Here is a 26,349-nt window from a genome sequence, read left to right as displayed (position 1 = left end):
CTGGCATGATAATGATAATATTAAAGTTCATGATGATAATGATAATGATTATGAGTATGAGAAATGTGCATTTAAGCCAAGAAAATTGCCATGTAAAGTGTGAGCCATGCCTCAGCTATTTTTGACGATAGCATATTGATAGACACTATGCTAATTCGAATGCTAATGCTAATACAAATGCTAATGCTGATGTGATAATAATGATGTCTTTGAGAAAGAGCTGTCTAAATTTATTATAGCGTCTAGTTGGCGCACTTTTGCTTCGTTTATATATGCTTTAGAAACTTTCTTCTTGTTCTTCATATATATATTTATCTATATAATGAAATTTGTTACAAATACGCTTACCAAATCCATATACCCTGCCAATACGCAACAGCTTGTTATTGTTTTGTTGTTGTTGTTGCTATTTGCTTTTTTGAGGCTCGGCTCATTGGTTGGTTGATTTTCAGCTGGAAATTGAATTGGTTCTAGTTGCTAGAGAAACTCACCTGCAACGAAAGAAGAGTGGGAGAAAGAGAGAGAGAGGGAGATAGCGTTAGTTTGCGATTGAGTGAGTGAGTGAGCAAGAATTGCGAATACAATTAGCTGGCACAAAAGTTTTCAAAGAGTTTTATTGTTGTTGTTGCTGCTGTCGTGTGTAGCTTTAAGGCAGGCGTTGTTGGAGTTGACCCTTTCGTTAAGTTGTTGAATTGTTGTTGAGTTGTGGAGTTTTTGGTGTATTGCATTTTGTGTGTGTGTCTACAGCATAACTCACAAATCAAAACTTGGCCATAGCTGCAGCAGTAGCAGTTGCTGTTGCTGTTGCTGTTGTTGCTGCCAGCAGCATCTACACATGGCCAACAGCAGCACATACATAACTAATAGATACAAAAAGCCGTATCTTTTAGGTGAATGAACTGTAATGAGAATGTGAACCTGGGCAACAGCAGCCAGCCAGCCAGCCAGCCAGCTAGCTGGCCACTGAGATGTTGAAAATCGCAACGTAAAGTGCGCAATTGAAGCTGTTGCTGTTGTTGCTGTGGTTGTTGTTGTTGTTGTTGTGTGAGGCAACAGCAACTGACCAACAACGAGACGCGACAAAAAAGAGCGAACACAAAACAAACGAATGCAAAAGTCAAAAGCAGCGCCTGATGGAGTATACATATATACATACATATATATAGATGCCAGCCAAGGGGGAGGGGGGTGGTGGGCATGTTGATGTGTGCTTGGCGACTAGGGAGTTGGGCTGAGACTTGGCCGGGCGTCACTGAGCTGCATGCATGCTGCAGCCAATTGCAGCGCTTCAAGCTGACCAACAGCAACAATAACAAGTAGCAATACCTGGCAGCCAGGTAGAGCACACACACACACACACACTTCTCTGTGTGTATACATATGTGCATATGTATGTGTGTGGTATACATATTTATATGCTACGGCGATCAGTTGCAATCCGATCTGATTCAATCGTTCGCTGCAGTTCAAGGACGCAGCTACTTCAGATTCTTTTCTCTTTCAGCAACTTGCAACTGGAATTGTGGCACGAAACTTGTTCTACAAATATCGAGCTGGCAAAAGAAAGCCGATATTTGTAGAGCATATATAGCTATACATATATATTTATATAAATAGTTGAGCAAATCGAGAATGTAAATATATTCATTGGCAGTATTTAAACAAGCGAGAAGGCTCCAGTCGAGACTGCTAGACTAGGAGATACCCTGAACCCTCTAAGCTGATATTCTACTCACTCTGCACTTCTTTTATGCACACACGCATACACTGCTGACTGCACAGTTGGCAGCGACTGCGCTTGAACTGCGCTGCAATGTGGGCAATATTATGAGAATTTATTTGCTGAATAATTTCTTTTGTAGACATACGATCTTAATCAAACTTTCAGAGCGTAATCATATGGTGAAAATGTGTGTACATTCCAAAGCACAAGTCTCTAGTACTTGAAATGCGTTTTGGGGGCGAAGGGGGCGTGGTATTCAAAATCTGTAAATTACAAAATCTTCGCATCGATTAACTGTATATACATAGTCAATCTGAAGTCTCCAGGTCTAAAAGTGCTTAAACTAGGCTGAAAAAACAAAGTCGATTTTTTGAATATTCTCGATTAAAAAGTTATCGGATAAGTTATCGAAAAAATATGATAACTTGTACTGCATATGGTACACACGGGTATGCATGGCAAATTTCAGATCTCTAGTTATTATGATTTCTGATATCGACGCACTCAGACGCGGACGGACGGACGGAGGGATGGAGGGACGGACAGACGGAAAGGGCTATATCGACTCAGCTCGTCACGTTGATCAAGAATTTATATAGTTTATGGGGTCTGCCACGCCTCCTTCTGCCCGTTACAAAACCATTATACCTTGATTTCCCAAAATTAGCTGAATAAGTTACTCTATTATCTATATTATCCTAAGTTAAAAAACAATTTATTTATCTATGCCTATCTAAGATTTGCTTTAGTAATAAATCATTTATCTATACCCATTAAAGGCGTTTTAACGCCTCTTTGGCTTAACAGAATTCCACTAGCGCAATTTACCCTAGTTGTTCATGCACATGCATGAACATAGAAATATGATAAGTAGGGGAACGTACGCGCTATGCACTCGACAGCTAGCATAAAATAAATAACATATGTTTCAAGTGTGAACTGTCAAACTGGGCACAAATTATGACCCTGACCCTTACCGATTAGAATACGTAAGAGGCGAGCGCTGAGCATTACAAACTCAGCGATAGCATAATAATAGCTAATAAACCAATGCGGAGTCTTACAAACTACGCGATAAGTTAAGAATATGTAATAGACCAATGCTGAGCCTTACACACTCAGCAATAGAAGCACTAGATTTAATGGTTAAAATTATACATGAGTCTGGGTATAAAAACCCGGGCCCAGCAGAATAAAGAATCAATACGAAACTAAACACCATCAAAGTAAAGTGTATTCGTTCACTAGTTATATCTAAGATTGATTTAGAGACTTGTGTATCGGATCTAGTATAGTTGAGCAAATAAATAAAGTTATAAATAAAACGTGAGCTGAAATGAAAATCAACTCGGAACTGAATAATTCAACTTCTTCTCTCACATTTTTTTCAGACATTTTGAGAGCTCAGCCCAGGCACGACTCCATAATACACACATATATATATATATATACATATACATATATGTCTATCTATATAAATATGTACATCATAATATCAAAGTTAATACCAATATAAATATATATATATGCACACACACACACACACACATGCTGTTGCAGCCAGCGTAAAACTTTATTTCCTTGCCATGCATTTCCCTGCATTTTCGTCGTGTTGTTGCTGTTGTTGTATTTTGCTGCTCTTGCTTTATAGAGGGAAGTTAACTTTGCATTGCCTTTCCATACCCAGCAGCTCCCCATGCATAATGTCTACCTGTCTCTGTCGCTCTATCCTTTTTGCGACTCCTTCGTTTCTGCTTTGTGTTGCACTTCTTCTTCTTCTTTGCCTTGTTGTTGTTGTTGCGGAGTAAATTAAAAATTCAATTTTTGTTGTGCAACTTTTGCACCTAACCCCCAAAAATAAACCAACCCAAACCAACCCCACCAAACAACCTCCTCCCTTCCCATCTCACACTCTTCTCTCGGCAGCTCTATTGGTTTTTGTGTTTCTTCTTCTTCTTCCTCTTGTTTTACTGCCATACCCATAACAAGCAAATGTTGCGTGCATGTTAGCAATATGTTATTAGAAAAGCCTCGGCAGCAGTCGACCCCATCTCCAACTCCATCCTCCCTTGTGAGTGCCTAGATGCAACCCCCCCTCCCCACATACCACAGCAGCCAAGTGGCACCAGCATTCTTATTGCACGAGTTGCATCTACTAGAGGCCACGCCCACTTTTCAGCAATTTCTCGCATTTGCGACAGTTCAAAAATCTTGCAATTTTTATATGTACATTCAATATAAATATAAATAATATTGTGTAAAATATTAATGTCATTAACATCACTTTTTGGTCTTCAGGAGGATTTAAAGTTTCTAATTGAAATGGAACCACAAATTTTACAGTAAAATTTGTATATACATATATGTATGTATATATACAATAAATAAATGTATATACAGTAGAATCCCGATAATTCGAAATGGCAAGGGGATCAGATTTTTTTTCGATCTACACAGAAGTTCAAATAATCGAGAACTATTGAGAGTTTCCATCAATGGGATACCATTTTTTCCGATTTATCCCGATTTTCGATATAACGGGGTACGAATTATCTTGACTCGACTATATATATATGTATATTTTGCCGTGTGGGTGGTCGGTGTATAATGGTAAAGTAAAGTAAGTAAAGGTTGCCTTGTCCATTTGTTTATCTGTTTTACAATTAAAATATTAAAATTTAACAATTAAAGTGCTACTAGCGCCGTCTATTGATCTTTCAAACAGTTGAAGTATCTGCCGCTTGGGGACTTGGAAAATCGGTAAAACTTTATCCTGCAATGTTTTGGAGCTTAAGCTACAAAATCGAGTAGATAAGTGGCAAACTTTTTTTGTCTGTTAACGTAGATTGCTTTCTAACTTCTATACCTTGACTGAGTATTATCTGTGATAGATCTTGATACAATTTTTAAAGTTCTGCATTCCATTTATATTCATATCAATTGTGATTTTCAGTGTAGTTCTTTAAATTTCAGTTGGGATAGTTGTTGTAATTGTTAAATGACAATAGGATGGGATCGGATGTATCCTATGGGCACGAATATCCCCACTAAATACCAAAGAACTACATTGAATACAATGCTATTTTTATTATGATCGTTGAGCGTCTATCAAATTTACATACTTATTAATATTACATACTAACATGTATCTAGGATATTCTCATTTATTTGGATTCCTTGCCAGCTTCGTGGTCGGTTTTATAGATAGCCCCAACTACAATTGGGATATAGGATTTCTTATTCTCCTCTTTGGCCTTGGGTCGAATTTTCGATGAAGATTTGGGCTTTGGTATTTTCGACACGAACTGTGAACGACGAGACTTGGCTGTCTGATTACGGCAATTGCTATCGGAAAAAGGAAACAAATTCCGTAGAATAGTTTAGATATAGAAGTTGACTTGTCTTTCACATACATTAACCACTCGCTCGGCGTAAGTTTCTCAGTCCATTCCATCACTTTGTAATTCTCAGCTTGCATCGGTTTGACAATTTCACCTTTCAGCTGCTCCAATTCTTTCTCCGGCCTTTCGTCAGCATTCTGTGCCAACTTGATTGTGCTCAACTGTTAATTGTTAATTGAGAGTCTCGTTATTCTATGACAGATGATCAGATGCGTGAGCTACCTTTTGCTGAGTTTCCTGCAACCAAAGGGGAATTGGATCTCCATTGCTAGCCACGGCAATGTCCTTGACACTCTCGTCCTTCTCTGCCAGCTTGGCAATCTCCTTCTCCCCTGAACTATTATTCATCTTGCTCGTATGATTTTTTTTTTTAAATATATATTTATTTATTTGTATACTCGCTTGAACGTTCAGATAGAACAAGCAAATATTGAATGCCGATTTGAGCAATCAAAATGTGAGTAGCTGTGTTACTTTGCTCTGCCTACTGGGTAAACATTTTTTGACTACTATACTTAGTATATACTTCTACTTACTTACTACTTATATACTTCTTCTACTTCTACTTCTACTTATATGTACATATATAGTACTTTGTATAATAGTAGACAAGTATGTGTGTCTGTGTGTATTTCTTGTGTAAGCAGAAAGACGCGAAGAATTATTGAAATATCAGTTCTTCCAAGGGTTCAGGGGATCTCGGAGTCGTGCAGTCTCGACTGAAAATTTCTTACTTGTTTGCTACTATACTAAGTACTATATATATATATAAGTGCTAAGTATACTAGTAAAATATGGTTGATCCAGTAGTCGGAGCAAAATAACACAAACAACTACTCACATTTTGATTGCTCAAATCGGCATTCAATATTTGCTTGTTCAATCTGAACGTTCAAGCGAGTATACAAATAAATAAATATATATATATTAAAAAAAAATCATACGAGCAAGATGAATAATAGTCCAGGCGAGGAGATCGCCAAGCTGGCAGAGAAGGACGAGAGTGTCAAGGACATTGCCGTGGCTAGCAATGGAGATCCAATTCCCCTTTGGTTGCAGGAAACTCAGCAAAAGGTAGCTCACGCATCTGATCATCTGTCATAGAATAACGAGACTCTCAATTAACAATTAACAGTTAAGCACAATCAAGTTGGCACCGAATGCTGACGAAAGGCCGGAGAAAGAATTGGAGCAGCTGAAAGGTGAAACTGTCAAACCGATGCAAGCTGAGAATTACAAAGTGATGGAATGGACTGAGAAACTTACGCCGAGCGAGTGGTTAATGTATGTGAAAGACAAGTCAACTTCTATATCTAAACTATTCTACGGAATTTGTTTCCTTTTTCCGATAGCAATTGCCGTAATCAGACAGCCGAGTCTCGTCGTTCACAGTTCGTGTCGAAAATACCAAAGCCCAAATCTTCATCGAAAATTCGACCCAAGGCCAAAGAGGAGAATAAGAAATCCTATATTCCAATTGTAGTTGGGGCTATCTATAAAACCGACCAAGAAGCTGGCAAGCAATCCAAATAAATGAGCATATCCAAGATACATGGTATCAGTATGTAAATTTGATAGACGCTCAACGAACATAATAAAAACACCATTGTATTCAGTGTAGTGCTTTGGTGTTTAGTGAGGGATATTTGTACCCATAGGATACATCCGATCCTATGCCATGGTCACTATTATCGCAGCTCAAATCCAAAGAACTACACTGAAAATCACAATTGATATGAATATAAATGGAATGCAAAACTTTAAAAATCACAGGCGTAAGATTTCGGTTATTGATAGTGATCATTTTTAGGTAATACTCATTTTAAGGTAAAGAAGTTAGAAACCAATCTACATCAACAGACTATGATTTTAACTGTAAAACTATAGAAGGTATAGTTCTTTAATGGGTATAGATATACTAATACTAAATATTTTGTATCTTGGACGTGAATATATCATTTTTGGCCAACTTTTAGTGAAAATCTAGAGTAATGCACATTCGCACATTCGCCACGTCTTCAAAAAAGAGACAAACGATTCACAGTTGGGCCTTTGATAAAGAAGGTAAACAGTGAGTCGATTACTGAATAGTTATTGTTCCAGTTCTACAACTTTAGAAGATATAGATTTTTGGTTCTCGATGACTTCTATAGACGTAGAGCCCCTTTAAAATCGTAGATACATTTATTATAATAATGTACCCTAAGGTCATTAAAAATGGGATATAAAGGTATGATTTTTCCTTCCTCTTCTTTTTTCATTAGTTCTCAAAGCGAAGTAAATTCAAGGGTCTTTGAAATAATAGCAAGTTCTTAACTTTTGATCAGATGAGATAGTACTCACTATAGTAAGATGCACAGTACACAAAACAAATATACTCTCTAGCAAGCGAGTATAAAAACAACAATAAAATAGTCAACTTTTGCATAAGAATTACACAAATTGCGTATACGCCGCAGTTGCCATGAATCCGAGAAAATTTCATATAAATGAACAACAAATGAACCAAATGAACGAAATGAATACGAATATGAATATGAAAAACATGTTGATTTTAACAAAAAAGAAAAGAACCAAAAAAAAAAAAAAAAGGGAGAGAAAGAAAAGAGAAAACATATTTGCAGTAGTTGACTTCCTCATTTGATATATGACTTACATATGAGCACATACATACACACACACATACATATAGTGCTGGGATATATGCAATACTCTGCGGCTATATGGCTTGCATGTATATCTGCATCTGCATCCAAGGCTGGCAACTGGAATAAGCAATGGGGCCGATGCTGATATGTCTGCCTGCCTGCCTGCCTGCATATCTGTCTGTCTATCTGTCTGTTCGTCCGTCAGTCCCTCTGTCTGTCTGTTCGTCTGTTCGTCTAGAACTTTCCAATTCCACGACCTGCTGCACTCGCCACCCGCACTCGGCTACGCACAGCTGTATATATAATATATGTATGTATATAAATATGTATATATGTTTGCTAGGGATGCAGGCGAAACTACCAACGAAAATGCGTTGCGAGCCATACACACACGCACACAATTTAGCGCCACCTAGCGACAAAACCAAGTGAACTTTGCATCTAAAGCGCGGCACAGCAAATGGCATTAAACTGCGAGCTCAGTCACAACAAAAACAAAACAAAGCAAAAAAAATGCTGTTAAGGTTGACAAGGCGTCTAAGCGACTAGGCACAGTCGAAACCCAACAGTGAAGCCTTTGACCAAAACCCCACAGTACCAATTGTAAACCAGCACAGTGGTGCAAAATTCATTGGAAATTCAGTATAAGTATAAGCAAAAGTATAAGTATAAGTATAAGTATAAGTATAAGTATAAGTATAAGTATAAGTATAAGTATAAGTATAAGTATAGATCGTATAAGTATAAGACTAAGTATAAGTATAAGTCTAGTATAAGTATAAGTATAAGTATAAGGTATCAGTATACGTATAAGAAGTATAAGTATAAGTTCAGAATAAGTATAAGTATAAGTATAAGTATAAGTATAAGTAATAAGTATAAGTATAAGTTATAAGTATAAGTATAAGTATAAGTATACGTATAAGTATAAGTATAAGTATAAGTATAAGGTATAAGTATAAGTATAAGTATAAGTATAAGTATAGTATAAGTATAGTATAACGTATAAGTATAAGTATAAGTCTAAGTTATAATTATAATTATAATTATAAGTATAAGTATAAGTATAAGTATAAGTATAAGTGTAGGTATAAAGAAGTAGAAGACCTCAACAATGATTGAAAGCAATCCTAGGATTCTCATATTGAGCATATAACTAGTATTTCATATAAATAAAATAATTGGATGCTTGAATGCAATAAATTTAAATAATCTTTCCTTCAACTTTCCTCTTCTTCTTCCTATAACATGCAAAAAACTGAAAAGAGAGAAACTTATACAGAACCATTCATTAACTTAAATTTTTGGGATTTATCTAAACTTTTTCTATATCTTTTCTTTGAAATGTTGAGCAAAAGTTCCCAGTAAAATGTGGAAAAACTTTCGAAATATAAAAATTCAATTGACTATGATAATAATCAATTTTCAATATATTTTCAATCCATTAGCTCTCACAGTGGCAGATACTGCCAGCTATCTATAAGCATATATATGAATATTTGTTGGATTAATTAAGGGTCTTTGTTGCAGCACTTGAACTACTCTACTCAATTTGATGCACTTCACAAATTTTGTTGGCATTCCTCCCTTTTTGATGTTTGAAGCAGTGTGCACAGTGAACTGCATACTCGTTGGGTTTCCACTTCCAACTCGCCTTATAGCAGATGCAGCGATGCTGCAGAATCGCGCCATGCATTGATGAAACCAACATACAACATACAAAGCGAATGGGCAGAGGCATTGGGAGTGGCAGAGGCAGTGGAAGGGAGTTGGCCAACATCAGAGAAACACAAAGAGAACTCCAGAATTCTGGCTGTAGGGAAAGTTGTCAGTTCCCATTTCCCATTTCCCAGCGGCGGGTGGGTCGATAGAGTTTGGTAAGAGGGCCGTTGGAGGGGCACAGTGGGTGGCTCTCAGTGGGGATGCTGCTTGGCTGTATACCCACTTGGCTGGTTGGGCTGGCAGCGCCTCGCGCTTATGTATAACAGTTGTCGCACTATGTATACAAGTTGGAGTCGTAGTCTTATGCCAAAAAGGTAGCATAAATAAAGCCAGTCTTATCGATCTATATATATTATATATTATATATCTATATCTATATCTATATCTATATCTATATCTATATCTATATCTATATCTATATCTATATCTATATCTATATCTATATCTATATCTATATCTATATCTATATCTATATCTATATCTATATCTATATCTATATCTATATCTATATCTATATCTATATCTATATATATATCTATCCATGAATTCTATCTGTATAGAAGTATACTTGTTTTATAAAATTTTTTAGATATCATATGTGATTAAGGTAAGGATTTAATTGCAGAGAAATGTTGGGATAATCAATCTTTAGATATCTTCTAAATGAAAATGAAAATACATACATACAGACTTCGATTTTTTTCCGATTTGCCATGCCTTTAATCGATGTATATATGTATATACTTTATTCTTGTGCAAATCAATAGAGGGTGTCAATAAACATGTAGTAAATGCAACATCTCGATTTTCTAGCTCTAAAACTATAGAAAATATGGTTTTACCCGGTTTGCCACGCCTGCAATGGTCGTAGGTATATACGTATATATACCTAGATATATATCTAGACTTGTGTTCCCAATGCGGTAAGCATTTCAACACTATCGCACTTCAAGTAGCATGATTTCTGAGACACTAGAAAATGCATTTTCCGATTAAGCAACATAATCTTTTCACTTTCGTGAATGAAAATAGCAACAAAATAACGCTTGCTTTGTTTTACCTAATGAACTCAGGCATGATTGCTGCCGCCTGTTAAATACATTAACACAAACAAATGATTTGGGGGCATAATTCTAGCATGCTAATTTCAACTGCATTTAATATGCAGACACTTCGCTCAGCTAGCAATTTCTTACAATGAGCTAATACTGTAATGTATATGAATAAATATATATAAAACAATAATCAGGCAGTGCTAATGTAATATGCGCAAATAATAAAGAGATAATTATACATATCATATTAATATATATATATATGTATGCATATACATATATAGCTATACATATATACATATATTATATACCAATTATCTAAGCCTCCATTTGGCATATGCTTAACTCACATTTGTTTCATCACATTTCCAAATTTCAATTAAGACCTGCATTAACAAATCGCAGCAGTTGCCTGGAATTCAGCCAATGGCAATGGCTGTGCGAGTGTGTGCGTGCGCGTGTGTGTGTGTGTGCATGTGTGAATAACGGCTAATCAAAACACAAATAATTATATTAGCAAGAGTGAGAGCTGGAATATTCTCGCTCTGTCTGTGCCAAAATCTAAGCAAACATTGGAGATGTCTTCATTATCTATTTGCTGGCATTTCAAACTGTAATTTGTAGAACATGGAATTTAAAAAAAAATGTATGTCCCATATCGATTGATTGAAAATCGGAACCAAGTTGATCAACGAAAACCAGATTCTTTAGGCAGAGATTAAACCGAAGGTCAATTTGTTCAGCTAAGCCAGGCCGACTATAACTATAGTTAATATATATATTTATTTATTCAAATTGGTATAAATAATAGCGCAAAATGAAATAGAGAAACTACTGGGCAAAACATAACTAGAGCTAAAAGAATCGGGATAATGTAAGAAAATATAATAAATAATAAACTAGATAGTAGATAGACACATTCACATATGATAACGAAATTTTAAATTAAATAGAACAAAATTTCAAAAACTTTTAATTAAGGCTAATGGGCAATTTTCCTTTGCATTTTATACTAGTTTCGATTTAGGGTAGTTCTTAAGAGAGAAAAAAAAAAACTAAGGACAACATGGACCAGATAGCGTCCAGCTGGTTGCTGTTGCCTGTCCCAAGGCCATTTTGTAATCAGACAAATTGTTTCAAATTATAGCAGCGCCATCTAGCGTTCGTTTCGAATTGTGTGCCAAATGCAGTTTTGCGTGCGAAAACTGTTAAATGAATTATACAAAGTGGGAGTGAAACATAGCAAAACAGACAGATAGACTGACACACGCACATACACAGCGACCTAGAGAGAGAGAGAGAGAGAACGAAAGAGAGACAGGGGAGTGCTAGGGGAAAGGCAAACAGAAGAGTGAGAGAGAGAGAAATATGCGAGTGAGCGAGATAGCCATGGATGGTTGCTTATGTGAAACGAAGCAACGTAGCCTTCTCCTTTCCCCATACCCGCCTTCTCTTGTCACACCAGCCCCCCCCCCCCCTTCTCCCCCATCCCTCTTCACTCCCACCGCCCAGCCCACAGCGCCCACATGAACATTCTCTTCTGAATTCTACACGTACATATATAAAAGCGGAAACATGCTGAAAATGCTTACATAAGCGCCAAAGTGGGCACAACTGGGCGCTAGCTATTGCGCAGCCAGCCTCCCCACATAGCCGCCCAATCATCCACCCACAAACAGCTGTATATACAGGTGTGCGTGCATATTTGTGTATGTGTGTGTGTGTGTGTCAGCTGCATACATTAAACCGCAACAGCAACAGTAAATATTGAAAATTCCATATCCGTTTTGATGTCAACTCACGTGACAACAACAACAACAACAGCAATAACAAGAGCAACATGCAAAAGATACCAAATTAATTAGTGACTAACAACTACCCTGTACACACAGATATGGCCAAGAAAAACCTGAGCCTAAAATCGATAATTATCGATCATATATAGAAATTAGTTTATATATAATACATACATACACATATACACTATTATTAATATACAAATTTCGTCAAGAAGCATTTTCTACAGGGTATAGCCAAAACGGAACTGGAGAGCATTAACCCAGCACTCATTCTCCTGCTTCAACTTCAACTCCTGCTTCCAGCCTCTGCCTTGACGATAAGAATATAAAAAAAGAGAGCAGAGCGCGTGCTAAAACAAAAAGCAAAACGAAATACACACACACACACACACACACACACTCACACATACACACAAGACAGTCGGCGCTTTTTGCCTTTCCCCAAGCTTAACCCCCAAACCCCACAAAAATCTTGCTATTTTTTTTCTGTGCTGCACTTTCCAACACTATGCCTCGCATTAAGCGACAGTGTTGGGTAAAATTTCTAATACATAATTAAGTAATCATTTCAAGAAGCCAACAACGTGGCGGCTACGTGACATTCTCACATATAACTCATACGCAGCGTTGTGCCACATAGGAAATCAAACAATGAAAAAATAGCAAGCAAAAACCGGCCAAGAACACTCATAATGCGTTGGTGTATTCAATCTATAAATACAAATTGAATGAATAAACAAAATCACACATATCTATGCATATGAATAACTTTTAAATTCGGGACAAAGATATACATTATTTAGCTGTCTTTATTTGCAATAAAAAAAATAAAATTCAATTAAAAAAATTAAAAAAACAATACATTCATGAATTGAAAAGAAAAAAATATGTTTTCTTCTAAATTTTCTTCGCCTTTATATTAATTATTATTATTTTTATTTTGTTGCTCTTTTTCTATATTATATAATTTTATTTTAATTATACTTTGTTATAGTACTATTTATATTTATTCACTTTTTTTTAATTTATTATTATGTTTCTTTTTTAACGTTTTTTTTAAAGCATTTTTAATATTATTTTATTTTCATTATTATTTTTTATATTTTTTTTTTTTTTTTTTTTCATTTTTTATTATTATCATTTTCTATTCCTTTTATTTTATTTTTTGTTTTTAGCCCCAAAACACAGTTGCAATTAGCGTCCCACATTTGTATAAATGTTGTTTTATATTTATATATACTTATATACTTCTATAAAACAGACAAATGAAACACAATTGCTTAAATTTAATTTCTATTACACTCAATTTAAGTAAAATACAAAAAAAAGAGCAAAACAAAACAAAGCAACAAACGAATAAATCTTTCGCATAGCAAGAAGATTAATTAATTTTCTGCTCGTTTTCTATTTTTCTTCCCTCCCATAGCGAAAAGTGACAGAGCGAGAGAAGGATAATTGAGAGGTCGTATGGTTAAACAGCTGAGCTTAGTAGACTTTCGCTCTCTCGCTCTCCCTCTTTATCTCTCTCTCGTCTCGGTCGTAGCTTGCTGCTTTCTGTAATGGCAAGGCATAACAGTGACAGCCTCTGTTAACATCAGCCGTCTGAGGGCAGCAAAATTTTTGCATTTTAGGTCAGGTCGCAAATCTATGCAGCGCAGTCGGCGTCTATGCTGACTGACGCTAGCAGCGACGCATGACTAGTTTTCTGTTGTTAGTGCTGCTGCCATTGCTGCCGCTGTCGCCGCTGCTGTTGCTGCTGCTGCTGCCAATGCCTACATTTTTTTCAACGTTTTCTCGTTGCTTGCGTCGCTCGCTAGCAGCGTATAATTTTCATGGCAAGTTCAATGAACTTGCGAATTTTTTCTTCTATTTCTTATTTTTTTTTGCCATTGGCGTTGCTGCTATTGTTGTTGTTGTTGTATTTGAATTTTGCATTACACGAGCAAGACAAACGCGAGAAAAAGAGAAATTAGGTTTTCTTGTCGCTTGTTTAGCTGTGTGTGTATGTGTGTGAATGTTGTGCTACTGCTGCTGCTTCTTCTTATTATTTATCTCGTCTTCTTCTTTAGCTTCTTCTCTTTTGTCTATTGCTTCAGCTACATTTGGCTCGATGTTACCAGTTTTATATGTATGTATGTACATATGTATGTATATATGGATAACATGTAACTTTGATTTCGGCTAACACATACATACATACATATGTACATATACATATAGGCGACATCAATGCGTGTACATATCTTAAGTCCAAAATCATGTAACAAGAAACACCATAATATATAGTATGTATATTAATCCATGATCAACGACCATTTATTATATATATTTTATATTTTATTGCTAATTTTTTAACTAGAATATTTTGTATAATTAAAATATCTCTTAGTTCTCTATTAAATATTCATACATGCATATAATACAAGATAATTTAAGAAATTTGGGCTAGGACTAAGGACACAAGGGTTAAGAATCCTATCATTGTCACATCATTCAACTGAGAGCATTTTGATATAAGCTGTTAAGATTGCTCGTATTACTCATAAATACATACATATATAGATTAATATGTATTTTGACATATATTGAATAAATGGTACTATTAGGTTAACATTATAACAATATGAATATTGGCGTAATCTTACATACATATATTGAATGGAGATATACATATGTATGTATATTCACTGATCCTGTTTGAGGTGATATGTACATATACATATGTATGTGTATGTATATATACCACTCGAGCTCATCAAGAGCTTAGTAATAACCAAAAGAGACAGAGAAAGTGATATGTAACTTTAAACTGCAAAGATGCAATGGTTCAATAATCCATTGCATCTTTACAGTCTCCAGTTACATACATATAACTTTCTTTGTCTATCTTGCATTGCCCGCGTACTTGCTCAGCTTGCCATCTCTTTCACTTTCTCTGCCTTTAATGCTAATCGTGTCCTTTGCTCTTTTTTTTAATATCAAAAGTATCAAAAACAAATTGAAAAAAAAATTATCTTATCCTATCACTCTCTCTCTCTCTCTCTCTCTCTCTGTGTTATTTCAAAATTTTGCACTAACCTTTAAGCGGCTCATTTTTCGTTGCTTTATTACAGGCATATCGGGTATTGTGGTTTGTGTCTTCGCTATTGTTGCTCTTGCAGCTGCTGCTTCTTCTGCAACTTTATCTTATTTTCAATGCGTGATTCTGTTTTGCACTTGCTTTACCGTTTCGTTTGCCACTCTGTTATCGTTATATTTCATTGGTTCATTTTGCAACAACAATGAAAGACACACACACAATCACACAGAAAAAAACCAATTAACTATTTGCACCATTTTTTCGCTTCTTTTTTTTTTTTTTTAGTTTCAACTCTCACATAAAGCTCTCGTTCACTCACACATTCATATCGACAAGCTCATTCAGACACGCACGCACACGCGCACGCACACGCACACAGACATACGGACGCTTGCGCTGGGCAGCGATGTCAACGACAGTAATAACAACAGCAACAACAATGACGACGACAGCGAAAAACATACACAACAACAATGGACAACAACTCGAACTTGAAGTCGAACTGAAACTCCATTGAAGCGTGGCAATCAACTGAAAAAACAGTGAAAAACTGCATGCAGTTGGGCCTGTGGAAAATGTAAAAAAAAAAAAGAAGGAAAAAGTGGAAAAAATGAGAGGCAAGCAAAAGCAATGCTAGCGTCGCGACTGCGACGTCTACTGAGCAGCGCTGCACTGCTGCGTCGCTGCGGCCGCAATGAGTTGGCGTTTTTTGTCGCTGTTGTCGTAGCTGCAACTTGGAAACACACATACAGGACGCAAAGGAGCAAGAGAACGGCTAGCAGAGCCAAACGACCGTTTTACAACTGCCGGGCGCAGCTTCGTTTTGCGTTCTGCCACTTGCCGGGTTTCGCCTGATCTTCGTGAGCGTCGATGGCGGTGGCCGCGACGCCGACGTTGACGTTGGCGGCAAATTTCCTAAATGTTTTTGGGTGGTTCATTTTTTGCGTGGAGGGTATGCGGATAACGACGAAGGATGTCCCATAACCGTACCAAAGGCGCGGCTGCGGCTAGTCAAGCTTCAGCTGATAAGGCCGATAAGAGCACATACATAAATACACATACACATGCATATATGTGAAATGAATGACGGAAACTTTATAAAACGAAGACTCGTTCAATGAAAGTCTCAGCAATTGTAAGAAATCGAAAGAAAAAAGCAATCACAATACGCCCATACGCGTTGTCATAGCAACAACAGCAAATACAACTTGAAAAAAAAAAAAAATGAAAAAAAAAAAAACAGAAATATATATATATGTATGTATGTATGTATAAACTGATTAACCACAAAGAGCGAATGTGAAACAAAAGCCAAAACAGCCGTTAACAAGCCGGCCCCAACACACGCACACGCACACGCACATAGACACATGGTGAGCATAATAGCAAGAGCATTTGCTGGCGAGAGAATTCAAAGCACAGATACTTTGCTGCTGCTGCGCCGCTGCGTCGCTGCTGCTCTGTTGCTGTTAAAATGGCTGCCAACAGCAGCGACCTACGACTACAACAGTGCTCGCCGCACACATTGTTGTAGTTGTTGTTTTTCCTCTTTTTATACTTTTCGCATTTTTTGTTGGTGGCATTAGCCGGCAAAACGCGACGGCCGCAACGTCACTGTTAATAACATGCGGAAGCCACTGCCGCTGCTACAGACGCTGCTGTTGCCACAGTGTGTGTGTGTGTTGACAGGCGTATGCCAATTAAATGCTATGTTATTGTATATATGTATGTATATCTATATCTTATACATACATATCTGTATCTATGTTCGTGCATAAAAATGTTCATCATATTTTTTAATGATTGCTGTTAGGGGGTCTGTCCCAGACTGTTACTGCTGGCATGTGTGCATGTATTTATTATTAACATTTACCGTGCAATTAATTTGCAAATGGAGTGAAACAATTTTTAAACGCCTGTATGCGGCGCACAGCAATACAGCAGCAGCAGTCACAGAGGCGGCGACAGCTTTCGTTAAAGTAACAGCAGACAGAGCAGCTGTTAATAACAGCGCAATGCTTGTTAACAGTACACTGCTTACCGCAGCACTGTGGTGTCATGGCAGTAAAAATACAACTCAACTGCTTGATTTAAAGCAAACTTATTTAATGTTATATATTTTTTTATTCACAGCAATTAAACCTCTTAATATATCTAAGTTGTAAATATATGGATTTTATTACATAAAAAAATATAAATTAACAAAATTGGAGAAATACGAATATGGTAAGAAATATTAAATATTTTAACATCAGATATAAATAAAATTATTAATGCAATTGGGTTTTAATTTAATTGATGTACTCCACTGTGTTCGCTCTTTACTCGATCATTAGTTAACCTTAATTTGCTTTCATCAAGAGTTGAATTTAATATTCACCACACTCACTTAATCCACCAGGGGCCATAGCACACATTTATATATATTTATCTGTGCATGAGCGTCGCGACGCACTGTTAACAGCGCAGCATGAATTTTGACGTCAGCGTCAGCGTCAGCGTCTGCGTTGACGACGCAGCCGACGACAGTGTCGCGCTTATCAGCTGTTCTTTTGCTTTCATTTCTTCAACACACAAAACGCACATAGACGAGACGTGGCACAGCAGAAGCTGCCGACCAGCCTAGCTTAGCTAGCGCAAGAGAGCGTGTATAAAGGAGGAAAACCACATACATATGCACACACATATTTACAAATATATGTATGTATTTATGTGTGTGCTAAGGGGAGCTGGAGTGGGGCAAGTGTGGAAAGTGCGCTTGATATGGGTATAGGGCGGCAGAGGCATGAGGAACAAGAAGCTGAAAGGCGGGAGGGGGAATGGTAGCACAGTTGGTTTGGCTTTGCTTACGGCGGTGAGCGGGCAGAAGGCGGGTGGTTGGGGGTTGTGTGTGCAAAAGTTTTCATTTGTGTGTGTAAATATATATATATATATATATATTTATATATACATATGTATGTGTACTCGATGCACTGTGCAATATGTATTGCCAATATAAGCGTATGTACATAAGTATATATATGTATGTATGCATGTGTGTGTGCGTGAGCGTGTGTGTTTATGTGGTGTGTTTGCCACGTCCCGGTATGAGACAAGATGTTGACAACAACAATAACAGTGCCCAACCATTGTGTGTATGTGTGTGTGCAGAAGTGGAGCGATTCATTTTAAAAAAATGGAATACATACATACATACATGCATGTATACACAAATATAATATATGTATGTATATATACATATGTCAATACATAATACATCTGCATGTATGTACATATATAAACTGCTTATATACCATCTATATAGTCCCATACATATCCATATATTTTTGTGTGTATGTATGCATGTATTACTCGCTTTCTTTTGCCTCACATCTTTTGCTTACGCTAATTTGCTTGCTTATGCTCGTGTATTTCTTTCATCTCATTTGCTTTGTTAAACTCTTTGCCCTATGCACGCGAGCGACAAACTAAAGAAATGGACGAAGCGAAGGTGAGGCAACATCAACAGCAACAGCAGCAGCAGCAGCGGCGAAGGGCTCAATAAAAACTATGGGAAAAGCATCTTACATTTTCCATCTTTCATCCTCTATCCTCCATCTTCCATCTTCATTCTCTGCTAGACTCTCGCTCTACCCCATGCCCCCGCCCTTCCTCACTAATGCCACTGGCCTACCCCATCACAATTTCCAGCCCAACAACAACAACGAGATGCACAAAGTTAAAGCTGTGTAGCTGCCTGACAATTCCAAAGTGCAATAACCGTTTGGCCTGTGCCTTTGCCTGGGCCTGGGTCTTAACCCACGTTAGCCACCGTGCATTTAGTTACCCAATATTGAGCCTTATAGAGTGCTGTGAAGCAATTATGCACTTAAATCAATTTCAATAAGCTTAGAAATCATTGAAGATTTTTTCGATCTCGTAATTTTTTTCCCTTTATACCATATATTATTATCAACAAAAAATTAGTTGTCAAAATTAAATTTTTTATATATTTTGGGAAATTAAAATTTAAAAATTATATATAATATTATTAAAAACTATTTGCTTCATTAAATTTGTTTTTATTTATCTATTCCTTTTTTTAAAAATATGTTTACTCATATTATGGTAAGTGTAAGACTTTCCCTATTATAGTGTATTATATATTCCATATACACATACATATATTAAAAACTTACCCTGACGCCAATGATGCGCGCTTCGAGCAGCTCATGTTTGCGCGGATTTAGCGACGTTTGAAAATGATCCATTTTATTCCAGTTCTCAATTTTCCGATTTATTGTTTATTTGAAGTTTTTTCAAAATCTATTTATTATTCTGGTTTTCTTTCAATTTAGTTTGTTATTATTATTATTATTATTTTTTTTTTTTTTGCTTCGTCACTTATTAATATTCATGTTCTTCGTCATCGCCATCGCGATCAGATTTTGGCATATTAGCTGAAATTTGTATAGTTTAATATCTGATTAGTATATATAGATTATTATTGAAACAAGTTACTTATTTTTTAGATTTAAGAAGAAAATCAATATTAAATTAAAACTATCAAGTAATTATTTAATTCAATTACGTAATTTATATGAAAAGGATAATCATAAGCATCAACTAAAAAAAAATTACAAGCTAAATTCTTAAAAAAATAAAATAAAAATAAATAAATAAAAGAAATTAAGTTTTCATCATATTCTTTATTTTAATATTATATAATTAATTAATAAATAAGTTTCCAATATATATATATATGTATATGCAGAAAAACTGAATTAAAATGTAATATCAGATATAAAAAAGACAATTTAAGTTAATTAGTTCAATACATTTTTAATGTATTATAAATTATGATGCTACAACTAAGAAATGTAGTTTATACATATTCAGGAAAGCGAAGCGAGTATATTGCTTTTGTGCACTTTCTGTCTGTCCTTCCATCAGTCTGTCCATATGATTACAAACCATATCGACGCTATTGAAACTAGAAACTTGAAATTTCGAATACATATCGTACATAAAGTGTCGAGTTTTTCCCGTTACGCCACCTAGGGATATGGTTAAACGTACTTTCAATTATCTTACAAAAAAGGGAGCTAAAATATGGAATACCTATTCGCGTTGACAATGTAAATTCAAAAAGATATGGTAGATATATCTAGAACTGTAGCAAAGCAGGCGAACCTGTGTCTTCTACAGATTTAGAGCTACATATTCACAATTTAGTGACTAAATTACTGTCGACATACCCTACTGACTCGCACTTTATCATTATATACCAATTGGGGGCGTGGCTAATAGGAAAACGGATCTGACAGCGTTTGGGCTGTGAATGAGTATTTTGGATCCGCTAATGCCCGACTACAACTTTCTTACTTATTAGTAATTCAAAATTGACAAAAATTTGAAACAAATGAACAAAATTGTATACTGAAGACTTGTGTTTAATTTATTATTTATCGAGAAGATTTTTTATTTCCTTATATATGAATAAAAAGTTTACATTAAATCACATAAAAGAGAAAAACAAATTTTCTTAATTTAATGACCAGACATTTTTTTGTTTATTCAAGCCCATATAGAATGTGTAAATAAAAGAAAAAAAAAAAAAAAAACAGGTAAGAAAACTCTAGTCGAGACTGCTCGATTACGATTTTTACAAATATAGCGGTGAGGGGGGTATAGGGATTGGCGGGTGAATTATAACAAAAATCCAAGCTCTATAAAGTACATATGAATTTATATATAACATTTGGCGAGTCTAGCTCTAAAGATGTAGGATATATAATTAAATAGCTTATTTTCAATCATGTCTTTAATCGAAAAAAAAAAAAAAAAATAAAATAACGGGAAGAGTTATCGATTCTTGGAGGTAAACTCGATATCCGCGCTATATATACGGACATATTAAAAAATTCCAATCTCTAGCTCTTATATCTTCTGATATCGGCTTACTAATACGGATGGATGGACGGACAGGGCTAAATCGACTCAACTCGTCGCCCTGATCAAGAAAAAAAATACTTTGTGGGGTCTGCCACGCCTTTCACAAAAACATTAGACCCTGATTTCCCATTTTAAATGAGTTCAGGTTATAAAAACAGTTCATGGCATTTTGAGCGAGATCTAGTATATAAAATATCAAAAAAACTATGAGAAAACCCATTGGTTCTTATTCAGAAAATTTGGCTTATTTAGCTTTTGGCTTTAACGAAGCTAGACTAGAATTAGCAATCATACCAGCTTTTCTAAGCATCTGCATGCCTACTGAAGATGATGCGCTATAATTCCATGCCTTTCCAATACGATATGTCAATTGTATTTACGTTTTCTGCCTAAAAACTGGTAAATTTTTTCATTTTATTGAAGTCAAACGCCAAAAGTAACAATTTTTTTCTTTCGATATATCGATACTAAGAAAACCATATGCCCGATGTCTTTCCAAAATTCGAAAATATCGATTATAACGATACCGATCCCATATTTTTGCAGCACTGGATCAAAAAAACTCAGCAGCTCAACCACATTTGTAAATGCTTATCCTTCATAATATAATCAGACGTATAAGGTGTCAAAAAAAAAAAGGGAGAAAAAAATGGAACGCAAAAATTTAATTTTTCCTGAATCTGGTTAGCTGTTCACCGCATTAATTAATTAACAGTGGTAACTATAACTATAATTATAATATTGCAGGTTCCAACGACCGTTCGAATGCTGAAGAAAACGCTAACTTGGAGTCGCCGAATAACGAACCAACTATGGACGAAGGCGCCAACTCGAATGAGGCGAATGGTCAAAATGCGGCAGCTAATAATGGGAACGTGGCTAACGGTAAATAATTTATATTTATATTTATAACAATTAACAATTCTATAGTTATGCATACATATTTTCTTATTTACATATAGGCACGGCTGGAAATGGGGGGTCGCAGAATGCATTTCCAAATCGAAACATAAGAATGATTAGAATTGCTCGTGGGTATCGTGGTAAGTGCAATATATATATTTTTATATACATACATATATTTTAGATAGAGATGTTGCTTCTATACACTAATATATAATCTAAAAAAAAAAGTCTTCCAAATATATATATAATATTAATATATAATATATTTATATATATAATTAAAAATTAACTAAAAGTTGATAAAAAAAAATACTCAATATTAGCAATTAATAATACTTTAAAAGAAAGAGTTTTCGAGCCAAATTCAGACTTAGATAATAAAACGCGATCATGTTGTTGGCGTAGGTCAGGACCACAGCCCAACACCAATTCTATTTTAGGTTATGTATGCATACACACAGACATATGTATGTGTGTATATATGCATTCAGCTCAATGTATATACATATATATATGCATATGGAGGAAACTAAATAAAAATCTTACGTTTTGAATGTAAAACCAAAGTTGGTTTTTATCAAGATTTGCATGTTGCACAGCTGTTGCCAATTAGCAAACGGGAAAATCCAATTGGGAAGCTTTTTGGAGACAGGCAATCTAGGGTTAATATTATTGCATTCCAAGGAAATGCAAAAAATTGATCGAATAATCTCACACAAATTCGACAAAAAGCCGGCTAAATGACAAATCATTCATACATACAATTGTATGTACCTCAATACTATTCTTTCTCAAAAATAACATTTATTTAACATACATTCGCGCACACGCACACACACACATGCACAGTTGCATATGTATGTATGTACGTTGCTCGTTTTTGCTTTGCTCGCCGGTGTGTTTGGTTTTTCTTTTCGTTTTTGTTTCACTTGTCGTTTATTTGACGTATTTTCTTTATTTGCAACTTTTCGTTGTAGGAATGTTGGGGGCAGGAAGGGCTTTTGGAAATATAAGTACTGCAACAAACACTTTTTTACACAAGTAGCTCTCGCTCTCTCTATTCTTCTTAGCCGCTTTGCTTTGCGTTTTTATTTTTCTTTTTTTTTTTTTTGCAAACGCTGCGAGGTTAAGTTTGTCTTTTTGCTTTGCAGCTGCAATCCGTTGGTGCTGGAGAGGAGGAAGCTTTTTTTTTTTGGGCTAACTACAAAAACAAACAAAAAAAAGTATCCTATTTGCAACGTTTTGTGTTGCAGGATGCGCACACACACACACACACGCACACAGACAACAAAATGGCTTTTTGCGTTTGGTTTTTAATGTTGTTTTTGTCACAGTAAAAAAAATTTTAGCAGAAGCTACACAAACGCGTCGCGTTGCAAAAATGTGCTAAAAAATGCGCTCAGCTGTCCAAAGTGGTTAGCGATATATTTGGGCTATCGATATACATTGTGTTCGTTCTCGCCATGTTAGCAGCTCGATACATTTTGAATTTAAAGGGCGGTTTACTCAGCTAACGAAACCAACTTAACGAAAGATTCAAAAATGTCTACACTTGATATATTTCTGCAGTCTTCCATGTACAGCGAAGAAAGCTCAATTTTTCTTGTTATCAAATATAAAATTTTCTATTTGAAGCTAAAATATTGTGAAAATATGCTATTAAAGAAAAGAGACACATTTAGATTATTCTGATGTTGTTTTTTTTTTTTTTTTATGATATACATACATTTTGTATATTTAATGCATAATATGCATGAAAACTATATTTATGTTTGTTAAAGATCTTTTCATCTGCTTAGCAATCTTTGATTCTGTTGTCTGACAACTCCGGCAGAACACGGCCACTTTTTTGTTATTTAACAGAGCAGGCTTTCATTTTACAGTCGCATCGATACCTAGTGCAATCGAAGTAATAGAACTTTCCGCCATTCATTTGTATAAGGTGTCAAAAAACAGGAGAGAAAAAAAATATATAAAAAAAATGGAACGCAAAAATTTAACTTTTTCTGAATCCGGTTGGCTCATCAATGCTTTAATTAATTAACAATGGTAGCTATAACTATAACTATAATTATAATTATAATATTGCAGGCTCCAACGACCGTTCGAATGCTGAAGAAAACGCTAACTTGGAGTCGCCGAATAACGAACCAACTTTGGACGAAGGCGCCAACTCAAATGAGGCGAATGGCCAAAATGCGGCAGCAAATAATGGGAACGCGGCTAACGGTAAACAGTTTATATTTATAAAAATTCGATGGTTATGCATATATATTTTCTTATTCACATATAGGCACAGCTGGAAATGGGGGAGTCCAGAATGATCCATTCCCAAATCGTATCATAGGAGAGATTACAATTGGGCGCGTTTATCGTAGTAAGTGCAATATATATATATTTAATATACATACATATATTTAAGACATATACATATGTGTACATATATATTAGATGCTGCTAATGAACCGTTGATTATTGTCTCTCCACCTCGAGCCATAACCACAACGGTAGATCCTTCAGATGATGTAGACATGGATAACGGTAAGTATATGCATGTACAAATATTAATCGAAATATTCCTTTTAAATTGTGCGTAGTCGCAATACTATTTTAATTAAGGCAATTGCATATAAAACAAATTCGATGTTTCTTTTAGTTATAATTGTAAGTGCAAATATAAATCTGATGCGTGGGCGTGTTCCTCCTGGAAACCAGCGTCTCGCAAGTCGCCGTTTAAATCGTTAGTATATACGATCTATATGCATATCGGTATCTATATCTAAAAATGTTACTCATTTACTAGCGGTTATCTTCTCGGATAGCGATACCGATGATGATTCCTCAACAAATTCCCAAACTTCTAATAATTCCAATGCTGCAGCCGGTGCCCGAGCTTCAACCGGTGCTCAACGTCGAGTCCGTGCCGAACCCCTAAACCGTAACCAACCTCCAATCCGTGAGCAACCTTTAGTCCGTGAACAAGCTCCAATCCGTGAGCCAGCTCCAATCGGTGATCAAGCTCCAATTGGTGCGCAAGCTCTAATCCCTGAACTAGCTCCAATCCGTGAGCCAGCTCCAATCGGTGATCAAGCTCCAATCGGTGTGCAAGCTCTAATCGGTGAGCAAGCTCCAATCGGTGAACAAGCTCCAATCCGTGAAGAGCCTCTAGTCCTTGCCGAGCCACCAGTCGTTGGCGAGCTTCCAATCCGTGACGAATCTCTAATCCCACTCGAGCCACCAGGTGAACCGGTTGGTTGCTGTGCCCAGAACCACCACAAGACCATCGGAAGCACTCCTCGCAATCGCATTTACAACCATGATCACATTGATACTGGCTACAAGTGTCCTATTTGCTTCGAGATTGTCCGTAGACGTGAGCCGGTTTCCACAAAATGTGGCCATGTGTTCTGCCGCATCTGCATCAGGATGGCCCTAATTACTAGAAGGAAATGCCCATTGTGCAACATGCCACTGTCCATGAGCGATATGTTCCGTATTTATATCTAATGAATTAATTAATATCTATCTTTGTATTTGTAATATCGAATTTCATATATAATACTGATGATAGTTAACTCACTTTGGGATGCAATCAGTTCATATATTATATATATGAATACATTTCATATATATTTATATATAAACTGTTTAATTCGCAGAGTTAATTAAAGTTCGTATTTTATATGAGATTAAGGATTGAAGATTACAATATTAAAAAAAAAAAAACGAAATTTTTCTATAATTTTGCAATGTTCAGTGTTCAATTAGTAAATATATTTTGTTAGTATACTTCCTTCCTTTAATTCAAATCGAATAATTTGAATCCGGCACCTGCGCGCTAATATTCAAATAGATAATAACGAGCAAATGAAGTCACTATTAACAGAACAATTACCATTTCGAGTCGCGGAACTGTTATTTGCATAACCAACTGAGCATCATTTAACAGCTCGCGCGAGTGCTGGAGCGAGTGCGTATACAAGTGCGGCTTTTTTTTTTTTTTTTATTTATTTATTTTTCTTTTCAAATATACTTTTATGTTTATTTCTGTATATATTAACAATTTTTATTATATTATATAT

At 35.8% G+C, this 26,349-nt stretch overlaps 3 protein-coding genes across 4 annotated transcripts; 2 read left to right on the top strand and 1 right to left on the bottom strand.

The window, feature by feature from the left end:
* Positions 1-4,871: 4,871 nt before the first annotated feature.
* On the bottom strand, positions 4,872-5,616 carry LOC149268054 (uncharacterized). The gene is made up of 3 exons (XM_089474612.1): positions 5,347-5,616; positions 5,137-5,285; positions 4,872-5,068 (listed from the first exon to the last, which is right to left on the bottom strand). Exons 1-3 carry the CDS (start codon positions 5,470-5,472, stop codon positions 4,888-4,890), a joined length of 456 nt encoding a protein of 151 aa, XP_089330738.1. The 5' UTR covers positions 5,473-5,616; the 3' UTR covers positions 4,872-4,887.
* Positions 5,617-5,920: 304 nt separating this feature from the next.
* On the top strand, positions 5,921-6,744 carry LOC149268053 (uncharacterized). The gene is made up of 3 exons (XM_089474613.1): positions 5,921-6,198; positions 6,260-6,408; positions 6,477-6,744. The coding sequence occupies exons 1-3, from the start codon at positions 6,076-6,078 to the stop codon at positions 6,655-6,657; spliced, it is 453 nt and encodes a 150-aa protein (XP_089330739.1). The 5' UTR covers positions 5,921-6,075; the 3' UTR covers positions 6,658-6,744.
* Positions 6,745-21,890: 15,146 nt separating this feature from the next.
* Positions 21,891-25,984, top strand: LOC108618324 (uncharacterized). Of its 2 annotated transcripts, XM_089474610.1 has the most exons (8): positions 21,891-22,044; positions 22,109-22,246; positions 22,324-22,404; positions 24,359-24,496; positions 24,561-24,644; positions 24,719-24,808; positions 24,924-25,007; positions 25,071-25,984. In XM_089474610.1, exons 1-8 carry the CDS (start codon positions 22,011-22,013, stop codon positions 25,772-25,774), a joined length of 1,353 nt encoding a protein of 450 aa, XP_089330736.1. In that variant the 5' UTR covers positions 21,891-22,010; the 3' UTR covers positions 25,775-25,984. The 2 variants fall into 2 exon arrangements, with proteins under 2 accessions (XP_089330736.1, XP_089330737.1); XM_089474611.1 differs by lacking the exons at positions 21,891-22,044; positions 22,109-22,246; positions 22,324-22,404 and adding an exon at positions 24,102-24,282.
* Positions 25,985-26,349: the final 365 nt, after the last annotated feature.

The sequence above is a fragment of the Drosophila arizonae genome, chromosome X, assembly GCF_054131065.1.
Source record: "Drosophila arizonae isolate 15081-1271.41 chromosome X, UAZ_ARI_1.0, whole genome shotgun sequence".
Taxonomy (NCBI): domain Eukaryota; kingdom Metazoa; phylum Arthropoda; class Insecta; order Diptera; family Drosophilidae; genus Drosophila; species Drosophila arizonae.
The sequence above is the reverse complement of the archived record's forward strand: the minus strand, read 5'-3'. Positions and strand labels throughout refer to the sequence as shown.

Coding starts and splice junctions, on each gene's coding strand:
- LOC149268054 (XM_089474612.1), bottom strand. CDS start 5,472: ATGAATAATAGTTCAGGGGAGAAGGAGATTGCCAAGCTGGCAGAGAAG. Junction 5,286..5,346: donor TGCAGGAAACTCAGCAAAAG/GTAGCTCACGCA, acceptor AACAATTAACAG/TTGAGCACAATCAAGTTGGC. Junction 5,069..5,136: donor ACGCCGAGCGAGTGGTTAAT/GTATGTGAAAGA, acceptor TTTTTCCGATAG/CAATTGCCGTAATCAGACAG.
- LOC149268053 (XM_089474613.1), top strand. CDS start 6,076: ATGAATAATAGTCCAGGCGAGGAGATCGCCAAGCTGGCAGAGAAGGAC. Junction 6,199..6,259: donor TGCAGGAAACTCAGCAAAAG/GTAGCTCACGCA, acceptor AACAATTAACAG/TTAAGCACAATCAAGTTGGC. Junction 6,409..6,476: donor ACGCCGAGCGAGTGGTTAAT/GTATGTGAAAGA, acceptor TTTTTCCGATAG/CAATTGCCGTAATCAGACAG.
- LOC108618324 (XM_089474610.1), top strand. CDS start 22,011: ATGGAACGCAAAAATTTAATTTTTCCTGAATCTG. Junction 22,045..22,108: donor TTTAATTTTTCCTGAATCTG/GTTAGCTGTTCA, acceptor ATAATATTGCAG/GTTCCAACGACCGTTCGAAT. Junction 22,405..24,358: donor AATTGCTCGTGGGTATCGTG/GTAAGTGCAATA, acceptor ATAATATTGCAG/GCTCCAACGACCGTTCGAAT.